Source organism: Mirounga leonina, unplaced genomic scaffold (assembly GCF_011800145.1).
Source record: "Mirounga leonina isolate KUSES-001 unplaced genomic scaffold, KU_Mleo_1.0 Mir_165, whole genome shotgun sequence".
NCBI lineage: Eukaryota > Metazoa > Chordata > Mammalia > Carnivora > Phocidae > Mirounga > Mirounga leonina.
The window spans coordinates 33,903,248-33,925,914 of NW_023270415.1; the positions used below are offsets into that span (position 1 = coordinate 33,903,248).

At 39.3% G+C, this 22,667-nt stretch overlaps 1 protein-coding gene across 1 annotated transcript in view; it reads left to right on the forward strand.

Moving 5' to 3' along the window:
* CA13 (carbonic anhydrase 13) overlaps positions 1 to 8,976 on the forward strand; it is a 35,406-nt gene extending 26,430 nt beyond the window's left edge. Inside the window, exon 7 of the mRNA XM_035011462.1 lies at positions 6,787 to 8,976. Within this exon, the coding sequence (XP_034867353.1) occupies positions 6,787 to 6,906 (120 nt within the window). The 3' untranslated portion in view covers positions 6,907 to 8,976. The remainder of the gene's footprint in view (positions 1 to 6,786) is intronic.
* Positions 8,977 to 22,667: the final 13,691 nt, after the last annotated feature.

The following is a 22,667-nucleotide window of genomic DNA, read 5'->3' on the forward strand; positions in this document are numbered from 1 at the left end:
AAGATTTTATTTATTTGTTTGACAGAGAGAGAGACAGTGAGAGAGGGAACACAAGCAGGGGGAGTGGGAGAGGGAGAAGCAGGCTTCCCGCGGAGCAGGGAGCCCGATGCGGGGCTCGATCCCAGGACCCTGGGATCATGACCTGAGCCGAAGGCAGACGCTTAACGACTGAGCCACCCAGGCGCCCCGGATTCTGCCTTTTCTAGAATTTTATTTAAATGGAATCATACAGTATGTAGATTTTTGTGTTTGACTTCTTTTACTTAGCATAATGTTTTTGAGATTCACTGACAATTTTTGTTACTGAGTAATATTCTATGATATGGATATACCACCTTATTTTAAAATCTATTTACCAATTGATGGATATTTGGGTTGCTTCCAGTTTTGGGCTATTATGGATAATAGCTGTACATATTTGGAAGTTAGGAATAATTGGCATATACATTTTCATGTAGACACATATTTTCATGTTTTGTGAAGTTAGACATGACCTAGATTTACTAGGTCATGTGGTATCTTCATGTTTAATTGTATAAGGTACTGCTAAATTGGTTTTTAATGTGACTGTTCCATCTTCCATTCTCACCAGCAATATATGAGATTTCTACTTCCTCCACATCCTTGTCAACACTTGGTGTTGTCAGTCTTTTGAACTTTAGCCATTCTAATGGGTATCTGTGATTTTTAAAATTTGCCTTTATCTGGTGACTAGTAATGTTGAACGTTTTTTCATGTGCTTGTTGGCTGTGCGTATATCTTCTTTTGTGAATATCTGTTCAAATCATTTGCTCCTTTTTAATTTGGGTGTTTGTCTTTTTATTATTGAATTGCAAAGGTTCTGTATACCATCAGCCCTTTTTAAAATACATGTTTTGCAGAACTTTTCTCCCAGTCAACATGTTGGTTGCCTTTTTTTAAAACTCTGTCTTTTGAAGAGCAAAAGTTCTTAACCTTGATGTAGTCCATTTTTATCAGTTTACTCCTGGTTTGTGCTTTTGGTGTCCTGTTTAAGAAATCTTTGCCTAACTATATGCCACAAAATATTTTTTTCATACTTTAAGTAATGGTTGTAGCTCTCACATTTAAGTTTTTGATGACTTATGAGTTAACTTTTATGTATGCTGTGCCCCATTTTCTCTTTCCTTTCCTTCTGATATTTCAATTACACATATATTTAAACTTTTAATATCATCTAACAGATCCCCAAGATGCTATTTAAAAAATTTTTTTTTAATTTAAATTCAATTTAATTAACATGCAGTGTATTATTAGTTTCAGAGGTGGAGTTTAGTGATTCATCAGTTGCATAGAACACCCAGTGCTCATCACATCCTGTGTCTTCCTTAATGCCCATCACCCAGTTAGTTACCTCATCCCCCCTGCCCACCTCCCCTCCAGCAACCCTCAGTTTGTTTACTAGAGTTAAGAGTCTCTTATGGTTTGTCTCCCTCTCTGATTTCACCAAGACTATTTTTTTAGATAATTTTTTAAAATCTCTGTTCTTCACCATGGATAATTTCTATTGATCTGTATTCAAGTTCATTCGCTCTTTCCTCTGTCATGTCAGTTTGACTGTAAAGTCTATCTAGGTAATTTTTTGTTTTAGCAGTTCTATATTTTAGTTCTAAATTTTCAGGTTGGTTCTCTTTTATTATATCTATTTTTCTGCTGAGACTTCTCACTACTCTGCATTAAAGATGCTTTTTTAAAAATGTACAACCCTCAGGTAGTTAAAATAGTCATTTTAAAATCCTTGTTAAAAAAAAACCTTGTAAGTTCCTAATTTGGTTCATCTTGGGTCAGACTCTCTTGATGTTTCTTTTTTTGAGAATGTGTTCCATTTTCTTGCTTCTTTGTATGTTAAGTAATTTTTTATTGTATTCTAGATGTGATGAACATGAAGTTGTGCTGATTCTGGATTTAATTATTTTTTTCTGATGAATATTATTTCCCTTGTGTGAGTAGGTAATTTTTTCTGGCAGGGCTCGAGCTCTTAATTTTCTTTCTTGTGCAGCAGCTGTGGTCTCAGTACAGCGTGTGTGGTTCTTAGCTATAGAGTTTGAGTATCCTCTCTCTGGCTCTGTGCTTGTAAGACCGGTGTGTTCCATTGCAGCTTTGTGCACCTTGCAGACTCTACTCAGCTTCAGGTGAGAAGCTGGGGAGACAGGAACTCACTTGTAGAGCTCCCAGCTCTCCTTTGCATGAGAGAAGCACAGGCTATCCACCTGAGTCCCTCTGCTTCTGTGCACTCTCCAGTACCTGTGACTTGTTGCTTTTTGTATTCGTGTCTGGGTTTTAGAGTTGTTTTCCACAGGGAGGTTGTCTGTAGGGTCTTAGCCCAACAGATCTGGAAGCAACACCTAATGTCCTTTTAAAATAGTAAAATGCTGTATTATGTAATTAATGATAATGATCTAGGAATACTCTTCTTCTTCATCTTTAGACTAAATATGAAATGGGGAAAGAATTCATTCACTTGAACATTAATTTTGACTTATGCCAAAAAACTCCATATAATTAGCTTTGACATTAAAGTTCTAAATTATAGGAGACAATGCAAGTCAGTTCTAGAATTGTTTAGTAATTGCTGACTCTTGCAAGGCATAATGCAAAAGATACAAAGAAGTGTTAAAAATGTCCCTTGTCCTCAAGTAGTTTATAATCTAATAGACAAGATAAAATAAATGCGTAAAAAATGGTAACACAGTGGCTGTGCTTGGTATGTAAGAGAAATAAAGTGTAAAGGGAGTTTAAAAAGGGAGAGACTATTTTATTGGAGAAATCCGGAAAAGACTTCATGAAAGAGCTGATATATGGGCCAGGGAAAGGGCGGTGACTGGTTGGAGGTAGTAAAGGAAAGGGAGCAGTTTCAAGAAGGAACACCATAAATAAAGGCAAGAAAAGGAGGTGCAGAAAATGTGGGCCCCTTTGTACCTAAGGTTCTCAAACTTTAGTGTATACAACAATCACCTGGGGAAGCTTGTCAAATTGTGAATCCTTGGGCATTATCAGAAATTCTCATTCAGAAGGTCTGGGGTAGGGTTCAGTAACCTGAAGTTTTAAGAATCACCCCAAAGTCTCTTCATTCAGATGCTCTGGGGCCACCCTTCACAAACCTGGCTTCGAGTAGGCCCCGTGTGTGGCAGTAATCGGAGACAACCTAGTTAGTCGGGACCCAGTGGTCCCAAAGCCAGGCTAACCAGTTTGTTTTGGGGACCTTATTAGAGTTAGAAATGTTACATATTTTAGAGATCGATTTTGAAGTGTTTGCACCTGAAATGACATGATATTCAGTACTCGCTTCAAAATAATCCAGTTTGGGCAGGATGGGAGGTGGAAAGAGAGAATGAGTGAGAGTGTAGATGAAATGAAATTGGCTGTGTGTTAGTGATGGATGAAGCTGGGTGCTGAGTTTGTAGTGATTTATGCTACTGCTCTTTCTAGCTTTATGTATGTTTGGAAGTTTCCATAATAAAAAGCTCATGAAAAGAGATTAGGGGAAAATAGGAAAAAAAAAAAAAAAGTTAGAGGTGCCGTATAGTGCTGTGGTTAGTGCATGACTTACATGCCAGATGGCTTATTTGCTGAAACTTCCTAGCTGTCCCTCAAGCTCCTCATCTTGAAAATGGGGATAAGAGGATATCATTGATTAAATGAGGTATGTATGTAGAGGACTTAGGGCAATACCTGGCCCACCGTGTTCTGTAAGAGAGATTTTACTTTTATTATCATCCAGCTTTGGCAGGCGGTGGAGTGCTATTAGACATCTGAGCACCAGAGTGACATAAGCAAAGCTATTTACAAAACATTAGAAAAGAGTATTTCTGCTCACTGGGGTAGCTCTATAAGGACGTTAACATTTCAGTATCAGAGCCAAGAAAAACAGCAAAACAAGTCATACCCACCTCAGCCTTCAGGCTGATCTGGGGAGACTCCTGCCTGGACTCGTGTAGATGGTATCAGCCTTCGTGACAGAGCGGCAGATTTTCTGTCTGCAGGAAGCCCAGGGGCCCAGAGAGTGATGAGACTGGTAAGGGCCAGCCAGGGTGTGCATTTTGAGGTTAGTGCGGCGGCGGAGGACACCAGAGCCAAGAGAAGCAAATCTGAGCAGGGACTGGCAGATGCAGGGTCTACCTAGCTGGGCTGAGTGATTGGGAGGGAGACCCAGAGCCAGAATGGGAAGGGGTTTGGTGAGACATCAGGGCAGGTTCAGTGAGTTTCACCAAAATGTGCAGGCAGGTCAGAGAAAGATCTAGAGTAAATTTCAGCGAGGTTAAGGTGTTACAGAGGTAGGGAGCCATGACCAACTTGCAGAGGAGTCAAAGGAGGGTCGGGGGGGCGGCGCCTGGGTGGCTCCAGTCGGTTCAGCAGCTCAGGTCATGATCCCAGGGTCCTAGGATTGAGCCCCATCCGGCTCTCTCAGTGAGGAGCCTGCTTCTCCCTCTGTCCCTCTCCCTGCTCCTGCTGTCTCTCTCTCAAATAAATAAAATCTTAAAAAAAAAAAAATAGCCAAGGTCTTCAGAGGAATGGGCAGCTTCAGTGGGAGGCAAGTCGTACTTGCTGAGGACAGCGAGTTGGTGCCCTGATTCAGGCCTTGGCATTCCTGCACAGCCAGCTGGAAAGGCCACTCCAGACAGACCTGGTCCCCATGATCTGTGGAAGGCTGAGTGTTTTCCCTGGGGCTCCAGAGGTTAGATTTTATTTACCTCTGCTGCTTGACTTTACCAGAGAATTATTCAAATCTCATCTGGCTCTAGCTATAATCTGGTCTAATGAAATATGAGTAATAGTAAGTTGTAACTATTTGTCTTATCTTGCCCATATCGATACCCTTTAAAAGACCCCTCAAAGTATCGCCTGTAGAAAGAGATGGCTGCTTGTATATGATGCATGAACCTATCTCCGTGGAGTGCGGTGACAAACTCTTGCCTATGGAGGACCTCCATCACCTCTGCCTCCCATCCTGGCTAGTACTGTACAAGAAATGTTTTAGGCTTCAACTAAATGATGATGACGGAAACTTAATAGATGTGTCCTAGTATGAGTTTTTAAAAAAGATTTTATTTATTTATTTGAGAGAGAGAGAGAGCACAAGCAGGGGAGGGGCAGAGGGAGAAGCAGACTCCCCCTGAGTAGGGAGCCTGATGTGGGCCTCTATCCCATACCCTGGGATCATGATCTGAGCTGAAGGCAGAGCAGACACTTAACCAACTGAGCCACCCAGGTACCCCTATCCTAGTGTAAATTTGCTTGATTCTGCATTTAGGTAACTAGCACAGCTTAGAGAATGGGGGCTTTTTTTTAAGATTTTTTTTTTTTTTAATTTGTCAGAGAGAGAGAGAGAACAAGCAGGGAGAGCAGCAGGCAGAGGGAGAAGCAGGCTCCCCACTGAGCAAGGAGCCCGATGTGGGACTCAATCCCAGGACCCTGGGATCATGACCTGAGCTGAAGGCAGACACTTATCCAACTGAGCCACCCAGGCATCCCAAGAATGGAGGCTTTTATTCTCAATAATTTAATAATTTATCTTTGCTCAAACGAAATAGGAAAACAAACACCAGAAACCTACTGAGTTAATTGGTAATAGATTTTTGGTGAACATTTTCAAGAAAGTAGAATTATTCAGCTAGTTTACCCAGTCTTCATTTTACTACTATAGACCAGTGCTAAATCTTGATAAATAGTATTAAATCACCAGGGAATTGTTAAATAATTTATACAACATGCTTAGAGTAGAAAACTTCAGCAATTAAAAATAGTGGCATAGATTTATGTTTATTGACATGCAAAGATATATAGGATATGTATTAAGTACAAAAATAAGGTTTCAAAGGAGCATGATAGTTAAGCCTGTTTTTATAATAAAACATGTTGTGCGTGTGCGTGTGCATTCGTGTGTTTATGTATATAAAAACATCTGGAAGGATACACTCCATAATGTTAACTGTGATTATATCTTGTGATGTGATTACTAGTAATTTCTATTTTCTTCTTGGTGCTTTGTGTGTTGTATGAAGTTTGTAACAGCATTTTTCTGTAATAAGAAAAAGTAAGCCCTTTTGATGAGAAATATGCCTATATCCCTGAAATTGTATTTAAACATTATCAGAGGTTGAAGGGCCCACATGTTTACCATGGTTAGTTGTTTGCAAGGCTCAAGTATGGTGAGAGCAAAATTATTGCTTAAGGAAAACAGTACTTAAAAGATCAAAATTCTATAGGATGAGCACCACAAGGTTGCCATGAAAATTGAGGCCATGTTGTACTGGAGTACTAGTGTGTGTTCAATGTAATTCTGAGAGTTACATTCCAATATTACCTATTGAGATCATATAATCCAATGCTTCACTTTATAGATGGGGCAAGCGCCCCAAGGTCACCCAACTGGTCTGCCAGACCCAGGACTGGGACCTGTCTCTGAAAGCTAATACAGTGACCTTTCCACCGTCCCATTGTGCCTTTGTATGTGACATTCTCTGATTCCTAGATATGTCCTCTTTGAACCACATTCTAAATGTTGTTTCCTCATATTACTTTGATCCTCAGATAAAGAATCCTTATGTACTTGATTTTTTGAAACCACAGGTATTTGTATAGCGGTGAGAACTTAGCAGAAGTGGTGTTTTATTATATATATGACTCATAATTTAGAACACTTTTCCTGCAGTATTTTAGTTCCTGGTAGAGGAGAGGCTGTATGTCTCATAACTTTCTAGGAGGGCAGTTCACCAACACTGGTGTGACTTTCTGTGCTGAAGCCCACTCTGCTCTTTTCTTCAACAGTTGGCCACATTCCGCACTCTCCTCTGCACGGCGGAGGGCGAAGCAGCGGCTTTTTTGTTGAGCAATCACCGCCCGCCACAGCCTCTGAAGGGCCGAAAAGTGAGAGCCTCTTTCCGTTAAAAGTTGTCACCAGCGGACCACCCCAAACATGTCTGTGGAGAAAAAAACAAAACACAAAAATCCCTGCAAACAGCTCTTTCCTAGAATTCTGATTTACGGGTACCATTTTGCTCTCAGCTTCAGCACCACAAAGAAGATCAGATCTCTGTAATCAAACTAACATAACTCATCCATCTCAGATTTGCACTCATGGGTATTCAAGCAGTAAACAATTGTTTGACGTGTGTTGAGACCCACAAAATGCATCTGCTTCAACTTATGTGAAAATATGGCAGGCATCGGGAAACTTCCGAAAGCATTAAAAAGTATCCCTTGCCCTAGAAATTAAATCAGTCATATCTCTCAGTAATGTTTGGTCAAAAAAATTAAAATCTTTTCCAGAATGATAAGATTGTGATATCTTTTTCTAGATGAGTGAGTCTGCTTAATGTCTTGATATCATTCCAATTTATTCCTTTTAAAGTGAATTTTTGTTTTGATTATGTTGTTGATCCCCATTGCACGGTACCTTTAATAAAATGAACGATATGGGCATTAAGGAGGGGTGGGATATAACTACTCACTGTGTCTACTCCACAGCTCAAAATTAAGCCATCCAATTTTGTTGGAAATTCCTCAGGATATCAATGACTGTTTAATGAATTATGCCCTATATCACACTCATGCAGTAATGTTAATGATAAACAGGTTAATAATTGACTAGATGCAGTTCTTGCCAGTTTATTGACATGGTTTGAAACTAACAGATTGGAAGGTACCAGACGGGGGAGCAGCCCAAGGGCATGAGGAATATAGGTTGCTTACTTTTTCCCTGTGTTTTGGCAACAGAGCAGGGAGCAATCCTGTGTAGGTCACTGTTCTGTCAAGTGGTGGAAAATATTTATTTGGGTCTCATATAAATACACAATCCATCCACAAACCCTCCAACCCATTTCCATGGCAAAGCCATCTCCCCTTTTATACATGTCCCTAAATCTCACAAGTAATTTTTTAAGTTGGCTCTTGATAATTCATTTTAACCTATTGTCTCTTATATATTTTTGTTTGTTTTTGGTGAAGGAGGATGGTGAAGGTCCTTCTGCTCTCTCTGGTGCAAGTGGAGTGACACTATTAACCACATTTAAGACTTGAACACATGGGACACTTCTGTCATCTGAGGGAAGTTTAGCTGAGTTTCCTTGATTTTGTTACTTTGTTTCAGACACCATTCCTCCTCTGGATGTAGATTTTGATAATTCAAATTATTCTGCCATAGTCTTTTTGATAGGATAACTGAGTATCAGTAAATTGTGTAATAATGCTGTACTTGGTTGCAGAAGATAACTCCTGAAGTCTAATGCTGATACCTTGGGCATTTTTGTTTTCCCTTACAGCATCTAGCTTAAGCCTTGCAGGAGATTGCCATCTAGGAAATATTTAATGAATTGAACGTTTTAAAATGTTTTTATTTGATATCTTTGGTGATTATCTTGCTGCTTGTAATTAAATGCACTATCAGTTAATGTAACAAGTAAAATATAAGTTATCTCTTAAAAATGGTTTCTTCTTAAAGGAATAATTGTTAAATCTACTTGTGTAACCAGATGTTTTAACGGTTTTAAAAATACCAGTGTTGGATGGAAAGGTGTTTATTTAGTTTGGAAAGGCATGTTGTAAAGTATCTTAGTAGGAGAAAGAAGTCTGTTTCCTCAGGGAAAGTATGTCGTTCTGTTTGAAGGGGTGTGTAATGAGGATTCTAATTACTTTGCATGAGAGTTATTACTTTGTAATTTATGGTTTCTGCTACAGTATTGCATCAGTTCTGTGCTATAAATTGGACTTTAGTAGACTAAAAAAGTCTACATAGCACTGATTATCTTGAAGATTGTTAATTTATTTATCTCATAGGGGTGAAAGGTCTAAGTGTATGCTGAAGTTGTTATCTCTTAAAAAGATTAAAGAGTGTAAATACTAGTACAGATCTCTTTTGTTTTCCCACATGTATTGGATTTATGTTCATTAAACATTTTGTATTTCAATTTAAGTTGGATTCAATCACAATAAAGAAAATGAGACAAACTTTGAACTGTATCAGGGACTCGTATATGCAAGACACAGAATGAGATTATATTTTTACACTTTTTATATAGAAAATAATCTCAAGCTCACAGAAAGAATGCACACACAGTACATTTTTTTTCCTGAATTATTTGAGAGTAAGTTGTCAACCTACTGCTCCATCATCACACAAACTTTAGTATATATTTTCTATGAGTGAGGACATTGTCCTACATAACTACAATATAGCTAAAACAACCATAGAAATAAAAGGCATCCAAATTGGCAAGGAAGAAGTCAAACTTTCACTATTTGCAGATGACATGATACTCTATACTGAAAACCCAGAAGACTCCACCAAAAAATTCCTACAGCTAATACACGAACTCAGTAAAGTCACAGGAAACAAAATCAATGTACAGAAATCTGTTGCATTTTTATACAACAGTGATGGACCAGCAGAAAGAGAAATCAAGGAATCAATCCCATTTACAATCACACCAAAAACCATAAGATACCTAGGAATAACCCCAAGAAAAGAGGTAAAAGAGCTATACTCTGAAAGCTATAAAACACTTATGGAAGAAATCGAAGATGACACAAAGAAATGGAAAAACATTCCATGCTAACAGATTGGAAGAACAAATATTGTTAAAATGTCTATACTACCCAAAGCAATCTACACATTTACTGCAATCCCTATCGAAATACCACCAGCATTCTTCACAGAGCTAGAACAAATAACCCTAGAATCTGTATGGAACCACAAAAGACCCTGAATAGCCAAAGCAATCTTGAAAGAGAAAAGCAAAGCTGGAGGCATCCCGGTTGCAGACTTCAAGTTATATCACAAAGCTGTAGTGATCAAGACAGTATGGTACTTACACAAAAACAGACACACAGATGAAAGAAACAGAATAGGAAATCCAGAAACGAACCCACATCTGTATGGTCAATTAGTCTTTGACAAAGCAGGAAAAATAACCAATGGGAAAAAGACAGTCTCTTCAATAAATGCTGTTGGGAAAACTGGACAGCAACATGCAGAACGAAACTGGGCCACATTTTTACATCGTACACAAAAATAAATTCAGAATGGATGAAAGACCTAAATGTGAGACAGGGAAGGATCAAAATCCTAGAGGAGAACACAGGCAGTAACTTCTTTGACCTGGCCTGTAGCAACTTCTTACTAGACACATCTCCTGAGGCAAGGGAAACAAAAGCAAAAATGAACTATTGGGACCTCATCAAGACAAAAAGCTTCTGCACAGCAAAGGAAACAATCAACAAAGCTAAAAGGCAACCTATGGAATGGGAGAAGATATTTGCAAATGGTATATCTGATAAAGGGTTAGTATCCAAAATCTATAAAGAACTTATCAAACTCAACACCCCAAAAACAAGCCAGTTAAAAAATGGGCAGAACACATGAATAGACATTTTTCCAAAGAAGTCACCCAGATGCCTAACAGACACATGAAAAAATGCTCAGCATCACTCATCATCAGGGAAATACAAATCAAAACCATGATGAGACATCATCTCACACTGGTCAGAATGGCTAAAATTAACACAGGAAACAAGAGATGTTAGCAAGGACTTGGAGAAAGCTTAACTCTCTTACACTGCCGGTAGGAATGCAAACTGGTGCAGCCCACTTTGGAAAACAGTATGGAGGTTCTGTAAAACGTTAAAAATAGAACTACCCTATGATACAGCAATTGCACTACTAAGTATTTACCCAAAGGATACAAAAATATTAATTCGAAAGGATACGTGCACCCTGATGTTTATAGCAGCATTATCAACAATAGCCAAAGATGGAAAGAGCCCAAATGGCCACTGACTGATGGATGGTTAAAGAAGAGATGGTATATATACACAATGGAATATTAGCCATGAAAAAGAATGAAATCTTGCCATTTGCAATAACATGGATGGAGCTAGAGAGTATTATGCTAAGCAAAATAAATCAGAGAAAGACGAATACTATATGATTTTACTCATGTGGAATTTAAGAACAAAACAGATGAGCATATGGGAAAAAGAGACAAACCATAAAACAGACTTAACTATAGAGAACAGACTGAGGGTTGCTGGAAGATAGGAAGGTGGGGGGAATGTGTTAAATGGCTGATAGGTATTAAGGAGGGCCCTTGTACTGAGCACTGAGTGTTGTATGTAAGTGATGAACCACTAAATCGTACACTTGAAACTAGTATTACTCTGTAGGTTAACAAACTGGAATTGAAATAAAAACTTGAGGAAAAAACAAAACAAAACAAAACACCAACCATAAGATTAACATTGCTTTATTATTACCACCTAATCCATTTGAGAATAGCTTGTTCATGCTGTCATGTTTCCTTCAGTTGGGCACCATCCTTCAGTCTTTTGATTTCCACTACCTTAACATTTTTGAAGATTATAAGCCAGTTATTTTATAGAATGTCCTCCAATTTGGGTTTGTTCAAGGTTTCCTTGTGAGTAGATTCAGGTTAAATACCAATGGCAGGAATATCACAAAAGCAATGCTGGATGCTGGGCTTTTCTCATTCCATTCTATCAGGCAACCAATTTTGATTTGTCCTCTTATGGAGAATATTCACTTTCATCACTTGATTAAGACAGTGTCTGCTAGGCTTTTCCATTGCAAAATTACTCCTTTAGCCTTTGTAAATTAACAAATATTTGTGTGAGGATGTGCTCTGAGATCATGTAAATACCCAGTTCCTCCTTAAATCTTTAATTAATTAATTTATTTCTAGCATGGACTTAGCAATTCCTAATTTATTCAGTGGGCTATAATCTGTTATTATCATTGTTGCTATTATCACTAATATCTCATTTATCTATTCTCATTCACATTTTTTTCTTGATCTGGTCAGTAGGAGCACTTTCAGGATGACTTCTGTGTCCTTTTGACATGTCCCTGTTTCCTTACTTTCTGACAGCAGTTTGATATTCCTGGCTCATCTCAGTCTTTCCCTTCCCCAGTCCTGAGATCTACCATTTCTCCAAGGAACCCTGTCTTCTTTTAGTGGAGAATAGTATTGAGAAAACCAGTCTGGATACTAGATGATCTCATTGCTATTGGAGTGTTACTACTCCTAGATCCTCTCCATGGACAGAAGTTGGGAATGTGTACACACACATATGAACACATACACACAAACATAATGTGTATATACAGGTTCAACACCTATACTTCTTCATTTATCTGTATCACACTCATATGTCCGATTTCAATCCAACGTTGCAGGGTTCATTCTAGTTCTCCATTTCCATATATTTTTAAAAAAACCTGACCCCGATGAATTAAGGTTCTATGTGTTTGTTCTTTCTGCAGCATAGTTTGTCCATACTGGAAACATCAAATACTGTATTATTTACAATAGAAATTAAATGTATGCTGCCATACACTAACTCAAAACTTTTGATATTTTTATTAACTTGACTGATTAAATTTTATGTGAATTAAGCTTTGACTTAAACAGTTTATTGAATTGAGTTACTTGGAGATTTTTCTGGTGTGGCTAGAAACTCACCTCTACCTTCCTAGGGAGGAATTATAACAAACAGGGAAACCCTAGTTCCTGTCATCTCATAGTGTCTCAATGAGATCAGATGAACCAATGCTTGGAATTGGTTATGCAGGCAAGGGATGATAGTGAAAGACCAAAAGGACAGTGAGGGGGCCACCTAGAAATTAGCAAGAGCAGGTTGCTCTCACCTTCCTTAGAAGGAGGCAATATTCCTAGAGCTCAGGAGCCATGGCAACCCAGATGAAGTTGACACTACAGTAGGTCTGACTAGCAGGATCTAGTTAGTTTTTAGAAACACAGCCATTACCTGAGACCTGGTTTGAGGCAGAGAGAAGGGGAGACATACTCTGGGTTCTCCTTTTATTTTGTTCTCCAAATTCCATTAATGCCCATTGGTGGAACCTAGCCAGATGCCACATAATGTGAAAATATGAGAAATCCTCCCCTCTGCCATATAGAGCACATTAGTGGAAAGGTCCAGGAATGGATCTAAGGAGAAATGGGCTTAAAACCAGCCAAGGCACCAAGGGCTGGAATCTCTATTATGCACGTCAAGCAAATGATTGATGTTGGGCTGGAAGTCTCCAGAGAAGGAAGACCTTTGTTAAACTTCTCTCCCACTCTGGAAATTTAATTTGACCACAATTTGTCAGACATATGTGGTAAACGTTTTGTTAGGTACCAGAGATATAAGGATGATTAAGACATGGTTCCTTTTCTTAGCTCAAAATCTAAGACAAGTATAAAAATAAATTGCAACATATGAAATGTTATTAAGTATTTTAATTTCAGCTATCTGTAGAGTGCTAAGGAAACATGGAAAAGATGGGGAAAAATTAATTCTGGATAAATTAACAAAGGCATGAAGATTTGCAAGTGTGATATTTTGGAAATTGGATTCTCTGGTTCTCTATGTAGATTTGTATCTGGTACTAGGGGGTGGGGAGATATATCAGTGAGGACTCTTCTGCTTGAGAACAATAGGAACTCCAACACTACATGGCTAAAGCAGTAATGTGAAGCCGGGGCTGAGATCAGGCCTCAGTATCCCTCCTTCTTGGCTGTCTCTACCTCTGTGGGCTCCGTTAGTCACACCCTCCCTTCATAATGGAGGGTTGGAAACCTGCATCTCTATTCCTAAACCACGTCCTGTAAGCCACACCAACAGTAAAGGAGAGCTTCTTTCTTCAAAACCTTCAAAAAATTTTCTGGCTTTGACTCCCATTTGCCTAGATCAAGTCACAGCCCATCCTTAATCAAGTCATCATGGCCAGCAGATAGAACGTTGGTTTGGGGAAGCAGGTGACATCGGCCCCTTCCCAAGCCACACAGACTAAGAACAGAGGAGGGCAGCTACAGCGAAAGGAAATGGGGAGCTAGTACCAGAGGAAGGGAGAGATGATTCTGGGTGGCAAAAACAATAAATGTCTACTCTGCACTTAACGAGTGGCTGAAGAGAGGTCTGAAAAGAAAAAAACTCACGAGCTAATTCAGACCTTTCAGGAAATAACCATCATCCACCTAAAAGAGAATGAAGTTTCTCAAGCCAAATGCAAGGTCAGCATTTCAATAAGGGCACAAGATTTTTAAAACGTTTTTCCTGCTAGTGCTTCGATACAGTGATAAATCGATACTTTCCCCCAGGAATGAGGAAGGAGGGGGATCGTCAGAGCTAGGGACCCAACCTGGGATTGGCAAACCTGGCAGTTTCAGTGAGGAGGAGCTACTCGTTGACCCAATTCAGTTGGTGTTCCACAGAGGGCTCACAGGTAGAGACACTGGATTCTGATCATTGTGGTCTGTTTGTTACTGGCTTCTCTCCAGTTCCAAGGAGCCAGAGATGTCTCTGTTCGCTTTCGTCCTCATCTCTCAGGCTTCTTTGTCTAGCAACCTATGTGGATTGATCGTGCCTACAATTCACAGTGCCTTTGTCTTTACAGGTGGCTCAAGAAGTATTTGTTGAGAGCATTAATAAATGAACACATGAGGGGCACCGGGGTGGCTCACTCCGTTAAGCAGCCAACTTACGGTTTCGGCTCAGGTCTTGAGCTCCCGGTCGTGATATCAAGACCCGAGTGGGGCTCCACGCTCAGCGAGCAGTCTGCTTGAGATTCTCTCTCCTTCCCCCTCTGCCCCGCCCCGTCTAAAATAAATAAATAAATCTTCAAAAATAAATAAATACAAACGTACATAAATATACACATGAATGAGTAATAAGTGCTCTGATTACACGTAAAATTAGCACATCTTGAAATCCATTCTTCTTCAGTGAAATAACAAGAGCCCACGGGTTACTGACCTAAAAACTCAAGCAATTTGTTCCCTAAGGAAATGTTAGTTTATCAGTTATGAAATGAGTCCAAGATAAATGGGGGTGGAGGTGTGTATTATAGTTGTTGCATTGTGATTAAATGGGTATACCCTCTCCCAGGATGGTCTCCGGACACATCATGCCCTTCCTTGTTAGCGCTGCAGTCCTCCTCTTCCCTCTGACTAAAACCTTCTACTGCCATCATCTGGACAACCAGATAATTTTCTTCCACAACCTGTGCCGTGGACCAGCAATGCTTGAAGTGGTTTGCAGAACGCCGGGACCCCTGAGACACTTCCAAGGGGTCGGTGCACTCAAATTTATTTTATTTTATAATAGTACCAAAATATAATGGGGCAACCGGGTGGCTCAGTCGGGATCTTGGGGGTGTGGGATGGAGCCCTGTGTCGGGCTCTCGATGGGTGTGGAGCCTGCTTGGGGTTCTCTCTCTCATTCTGTGCCTCTCTGCCCTTGCCTTTTTCACTGCTTTGACATTTGCACTGATGAGTAAAATCGCTGGTTTCTTGGCATAAATCAAGGCTGTGGCAGTAAATGGTGATAGTAGTCATTTTTTTTCTTTACCACCATACATAGTTTTAAAATGCCGATTTTTCTTAAGAATGTCCTTGTTGTTAAGTAAAAATTAATAATTGTACTCATATTATTGAAAATTAGGTTGAGATTAATAGTTACTCTCAATTCCTGAGTACACATTCTTTTACTATTTGGTGTAACATAATGGAAAATTTGCAAGAACTTCTGCTGTAGTTTTCTTTCGGAAAAGCATTTATGCAATGGTTTGAGTTGCAAACTGAATTAGACACCTTTTTTTTTTTTTTTTTTTAAAGTAAGCTTTATGCCTAAAGTGGGGCTTGAACTCACGACCAGGAGATCAAGAGTCACGTGCTCTACTGACTGAACCAGCCAGGTACCCTGACACTTTTTTCATTGAGCATCATTTTTATTTAAAAGAGCAACTGACAAACTGGATATTCAGACTTGGATAACTGACAAATATTTTCTTGGAAATGAGCAAAGTGAGCTTCTCATTTCAAGAAAAACAACTAAAATTTGTTGGCAATGATAAAATTAGAACTTTAAAGAGAAAATTAGGATTTTGAAAAACATATCTGGTCTGTAAGCATGCCAGCTTCTCAAAGACATTTTTGATGAGACCAGTGGTAATTTTTTTAAAAATGTGTTTTTTTGATATTGTATAACAAATTGTGCCAACATTTTGAAGATATGCATAACTTGGTGAACCAATATTTTCTAAATAAACAGTGCATGATGTTACAAATTCATGCACAGATAAAATATCTCTTTACAATGCAAGATAGACCAATAAATTTTAGTAGAACAAAGTATGAAAAGTTTATTCATACAGTTTACTTTTACGTAACTTTTAAGAAAATATTTAAGAAAACATTGTTAAATTTGGTGTTTTACTAAAGAAGAATATCCACAATTATCCAAAAAGGCTATTAATATACTCCTCCATTTTCTTTCTTTTTTTTTTTAAGATTTACTTATTTATTTGAGAGAGAGAGAGAGAGAACAAGTGGAGTGGGGGGCAGAGGGAGAAGCAGGCTCTCTGTTGAGCAGGGAGCCCAATGTGGGACTCGAACCCAGGACCCCGAGATCATGACCTGAGCCAAAGGCAAATGCTTAAATGACTGAGCCACCCAGGTGCCTCAACTCCTCCATTTTCCAGCTACGTATTGGTGTGAAGCTGGATTTCCTTCAAGTGGTTCAAACCAAACAGTTGACAGATTAATTGTAGAAGCAGATACTTTCAAGAGTAAAGGGTCCTGAGACCAAAAGGATTAAGTGCCGCCCCTGTGGACCATGCCTTGATCCGGTGTCCCATCCTTCATTCTTCTCAGCACGTCTCTGCTCTAAAAGAGTTGTGATCTAAATAAACAAACAAACAAACAAACAAACAAATAAGTTGTGATCAGGTCTAGTGAACAGTGATTAAGTTCTATTAATGCTGCAAAAAACAAAAACAAAAACAAAAAAACCAGATATGGATATGCACACATATTACCGAGATGTAAAAAGGCAAATTCTAGTCTCACATTATTTGACATGGGATTACTCATGCTACTTCAGGCACTTCTGGATGTACTCTTTACTTCCCAACATCAGATCTAAGGCCCAGCAACTTGCACTTATTTCTGTTTCGGTGCTGAAGGAACAATATAATTTCCTCTAAGTTTGGGTTCACTCCTTGAATTCAAGTCCAAATGACTTACTGTAGTCACCTGAAGTCCCGGCCTCATAGTTCCCTGGGTTCTGCCAACAGAAATTTCCCACCTCCTCTTGCTCTTAGCAAGCTGTCACTTCTCCTGCTGTAAGCCCTCAGTTTTGAAAAATTTCTTCTCAGCCCTTTGTCTTTTTCTTATTGTGTATTATGGATGGTCCTGACCATGAACTCCAGGATTCTTTATCTTTTCCCAATCTCATTTTTTACATTGATTGACCTTCCCCTTCCCCTGATCCCTCCTTCTACCCTTAGGGAGTTACCTCCTCAGGGCCCTGCCTTCCAGTTCTTGCTACTTCTCTTGGAAAAGAGTAATAACCTATCTTGGCAGATTAGTTACAATTCAGCTTTCTTGCCAGGTCATAGCAATGCAGAAGGGTATGTGTGGCCACGTGTAGGCCAGATGGCTACTTTCTAAGGAGTCTCCTAGGTTGATACACCTTAATAAAGTTCTCCAGGTCTAGAGCCAAGCCCTCAAGTCTGCAAGGTTAGAAGCCTACTTTGTCACTGCAGTGAATTCCCTTTTCAAGGGCAGACTCATAATAAGTGAGGTCACAAGTTTGATTATATAAAGCAAAAAAGTCAAGTTATTAATTTATGAAGAGTAGTATGCATTTGATATGAACTCGGATCACCATGACTACATTCAAAGAGTATTTATTGAATTCCACTAGGAAGGTCACCGCACATAGGAAACCAAATCAGAAGTTTGCTCAGTGAGTATGGAATTCAGGACAAAGAAGATAAATAGAAGAAGTACAAGCCTTATATCAGTAGACCTGGAATAGTTTAACACATCCAGCTCACTAAAAGGGGTGATTTTCAAAATTAGACGATAAGAATAGAATTTTGTTGGCTGTACCTCCCTGCCATTATCTCCCAAATATGGATAATTTGGCCAGGAGAACTAAAATACTTGATCTGTTGGCTACTGTTTTCTTAACAATGGATCGTGTTTGGATAAACTCTATTATTATATACCTCTGTAGAATTGATTTTCTATTTTTTTGTGACAAATCAACCTTTTCCCTACTTGGTACATCCTTTCTTTCAACATGTCAACATTCACCAAGTGAGAGTTTCAGATCTGAGGGCCATTCTGCCCTTTAAGGAGAGTCTTTAAATATCTGTTCTTATCCATAATGTACAGATTACAAAGCCCAACTCTTAGAGCTATTTAGCTGATATATAGAATTTTAAATTTACTTTCCTTATTCTCAAGTTTTTGTTGGGAAAGTCTCTGTAAAACTTCCCAAGGATTGAAAATGGTATTGTTTAAATCTACTCATTGAATGGATAAAAAAGAATATAAAGAGAATGAGACAACATATCTAAAAGAATTCAATGTAGCCTGTTTCTTTGTTTCATCCTGTTTCTTTTCATGGGAATTTTCTTTTAGGGAAAGTTAGCTTTTGATATAGGTAGATGCAGCATTTTCTCAGCCAGCTGGGACGAGAAGCAAAAGAATAAAATCAGGAATGCAGATGGCAGGCATTGGCTGTGAGAAATATGAGTCAGACTAATCACAAGTCCATGACTAAGTAGAGGTCGTGCAGTTATAAAAACTTTTGAAGACAATCTCAGGGTTGTTATATAATGAAAATCTTTGGGATCCATAAAACTCCTGCAGCCCTGATCCCCAAGGGTCTCTGGAATATCATTTCCCTAACAGGGCCCTTTTCTCTTGGCATAGGGACTAATCTGTGTTGGGTTTCTCCATCTGTCACTCGGACATCCTGAGATCAAGCAGTGAAACAACAGTTCCTAAATCCACATCTATTTGCTCCTTTTTTGTTGTTGTTGTGTAGTTGATACACTTTCTGTGTTTTTCCCTTTAGAAACTGGAGCCTGGACAAACACAAGCTTGAAGTGCTCCTGCCTAAAACAATGGAAGGTTCTGTGTGATTTGCAACTACACAGAGACACACTTTAAGCTGAATTTGCTCACTCATCACAGGAGTGTGAAATTTGAGCCCCAATTATTCTTTTACTTAATTCTATTAAGAAAATAGAGAGCCAAATCTGGCTTTCTAGCCAATATTAAGGAAGAAAGGAAAAGAGAGGTGTATTTATTTTCTTTATTATGAGGATACACTTCATTCCTATCCAAGCAAAAACTCCTTGTCATATACAATGAAAATGTGTCTTTCTTAAAAATCAGTAAGATTGAGAAGGTTTAAATATTTAAATATTTTTAATAAAGGAACTCTCTCAGATATATCTATTAATTGCTGATGTCCAATTACAGGTTAATTCTCTAATTAGTCCCTATAACTGATGTTTATTATAAACGTGTCATTTTATCACCAGGTCAGACAGTATCTTCCAAAAGACTTGGCAAAATTTAATCACATGCTGTTGTTCTGTAATAACGTCATTTAGGAAAGCTTACATGTGAATATTCTCTAATTAAGTCATAAATCAAAGCCAAAAAATATCTTCTTCTCTCCGCCTTTCCTTTATTCTCCTTTAGTCTTGGCATGGAATCAGAGAAATACTAAGTGCTCAATTATGAATTTAATTATTTACTAGATGTGGATACATTGGATACACACACACACAAACATACACACAAAGATACATACACACGTTCACACCTGCACATAAACACCCACAAGTATGTATGTGTATGTGTGCTTCTATCTCCTCACTTTGCTTCTGAGACACACCTCCTGGTTTCTTCCCTCCTCCCCAGGGACTTTTTTTCTAGTCTGTTCTCTCTTTATTTCACTCTCTCTCTGGATGATTTTTTTCTAGTCCTATGACTTTATAAACAACATTTAAATATACTGATGATACCCATATTTGTATCTCCAGCCTCAGCTTTCCCCTGAAATTCTAATTTATCCAACGGCCTAGACGACAACTCCATGGGATTTCTGACTGGCATCTAACAACAGACATGTCCAAACAGATCCCTCGAGTCCACGTGCCATCCTGTGTTCTTCCCGGCAACCCCTACTCTCCAGGGCTCTCATCTCATCCCTTAAATGGCACCACCAGCTACTCAAAACACATTCATCTCTCACCCCTCTCTGTAAGCCATGTTAACCTGTTAGCAAGTCCTACGGGCTCTGCTCTTAGACTATGGCTCCCAGCTGGTCTCCTGGCTCCAGTCTTGGCCCCGCAGACTCCCCCACATAGCGGCCAGAGTGCTCAAAGGGCTTCATTGCCTGGAGCTCCATGCTTCAGCGACTTCCTCTCACTCTGGATAACAGCCAAAGTCCTGACGATGGGCTCTATGTAATCCGTGCCGGCTGCCTTTGTCCCCAGTCCCTACCACTGTCCCACCCACTGCACTCTGGTGCAGATACTCACTCTTTTGCCAACAGGCCTTTTCAAGCCTTTACATTTGATATTTTTTTCACCTGGAATGCCCTTCCCCGGATCTTTCCACAGATCCCTCCCTCATTCATTCCAGTGTCACCTCCTTAAAGAGGCTTTCCCTGACCCTACTCTCTGAAGTAGCGCCCTGTTACTCTTTCTCCCTACCTTGCTTGGCTGTTTTTGTCACAGCACTTAACCTAATAGTATTTATTTCTAATGTTATCTGTCTGCCACTCCTACTAGAATGTAACCTTCCTAAGAACAGGGTTTTTATTTTGTGAGCCAGTGTTTCTAAAACCTAAATAGTGATCGGCACATGCTAGACATCAATAAATATTTATTCAATGAACAAATGAATATATTTTCATGTATATTTAAAATAACACAGTTTAAAAAAATTAAGGATTTAAAAAATTTAAAGATAAAATAGCATAGCTGGTCAAAGTTTCCAAACTTGCAGCTAGAAGATGAATACATTCTGGAGAGCTAATACACAGTCTAGTGATGACAGTCAACAATGCCGCTCACACCTGCTCTCTACATCTCAAAGTGGCTGAAAGATTAGACTTGAAACGTTCTCACCACAGAAAAAGAAATGATAATTATGTAATGTGAGAGAGGTGTTAGCAAACCTAAGGCGGGAATTGTATTGCAATATATAAATGTGTCAAATCAACACATTGTGCACCTAAAATTTATACAATGTTATATCAGTTATATCTCAATAAGAAAAATAAATAAAATAGCATAGAGATTCACAATATAATCTCTGATTTTCTGGATTAGTTTTGTGCTTCTGTAGAAAACTGGGTGTAAAATTATATGTCAGCTTTGGTACTCTATACAGTGTGCATTGTTTCTTAAAGGTTTTTAAAAAGATTTTACTTAGTTATTTGAGAGAGAGCCCGCGCACAAGAGAGCATGAGCTGGGGAAGGGGCAGAGGGAGAGGGACAAGCAGACTCCCTACTGAGCAGGGAGCCTGATCCCAGGACCCTGAGATCATGAGCTGAGCTGAAGGCAGCCACTTAACAGACGGAGCCGCCCAGGCGCGCCCAAAAACTTTTAAAAGATATTGCAGCCTTTAAGGTGTTGAGCTGATGCAGCAACATATATGCATGTATGTTCCCAGACTATTTTCAATAGGGCTTTAGTACTTCAAAAGTCTTCTAAAAGTTTTCATGCATTGTTCAAAGGTATAAATTTACTGTCAGATAGTTGATTCACTCAAAGACTCTCACTCACAATTTAATAGATGCCATATTTCCAAACTCAGGTGGTCACTTTGCCCTGGACTCTGTATCTTCCAGAACACTGCTGGAGTGAGACACACACTAAGAGAAAAGAAGCACAGGAGAGGATGGTGAAAAGGAGTTCTTGCAGAAAATGGTGTTCTAAAGGGAGGATACACAGAGGAAGAAAAGGAGTATTTTTACAGGCATTAAAGAAAATCTAAGAGGAAAAATTTATGTGAGCATAATCTCCGTAAAGGGTGAAAAAGGGATTTAGACAGCAGGGGGTTGTTCCTTCTGTTGACCACCTGGTGGTGCTGTTGGAAAAGAAAAGCCGATTTGCCTTCCAGGGCACGGACTGGCCAGTGCCCGCCAGATTGGACACCAACGGTCTTTAAAACGCGCGATCATGCTTTACTCCCCTCCGCTAGTGCCAGATTCCAGTACCTTCCAAAGACTCCCACTCCTCCTTTACTTCTAAGTATTTGCTGGGAGTGTTTCATTGGTGCTCATGAGTAAGACAGGTCAACCCACGGTGTCCTTTCTTCTATTTTGTTCCTACACTTTTCTCTCCTCCCCCCAGGTGCATCTTCTGGCCACCATTCCCTCTGGGAGCATCTCTGCCACCTGCTCTGGTTATTGCTTAATCCTCTGGGCACCATAGAGATTCCACTGTCCCTGTCTGTGCGCCTGCCAGGGGAGAGAAGGCTGAGGAAGCGTTCATTAATAGTAAACATTTTTGTAACCTACTCTCTGTTGTCTACCTCTGTGAAGCACAGAATCAGGGGAAGTGGCCCCAGGGGGAAGCAAGTTTGGATGTAAATTTCCTGGAGTCAAGCCTGCTTTAATCCTGGGTCACTCTTCACTTCTATAAATATGTCGTCCTTTTCTATGTTTTCAAATGGCATAGAGTCTCATTTGTGAATGTTGTTCTCCTTCTTTGCAAAGGGAATGGACTAGATTGAGGTCTTCACGCAATGCTTACGCTCTATCAGTGGATATCGAGGTCTTATTTATTAAAAGCTTTCTTATCGAAACTTAC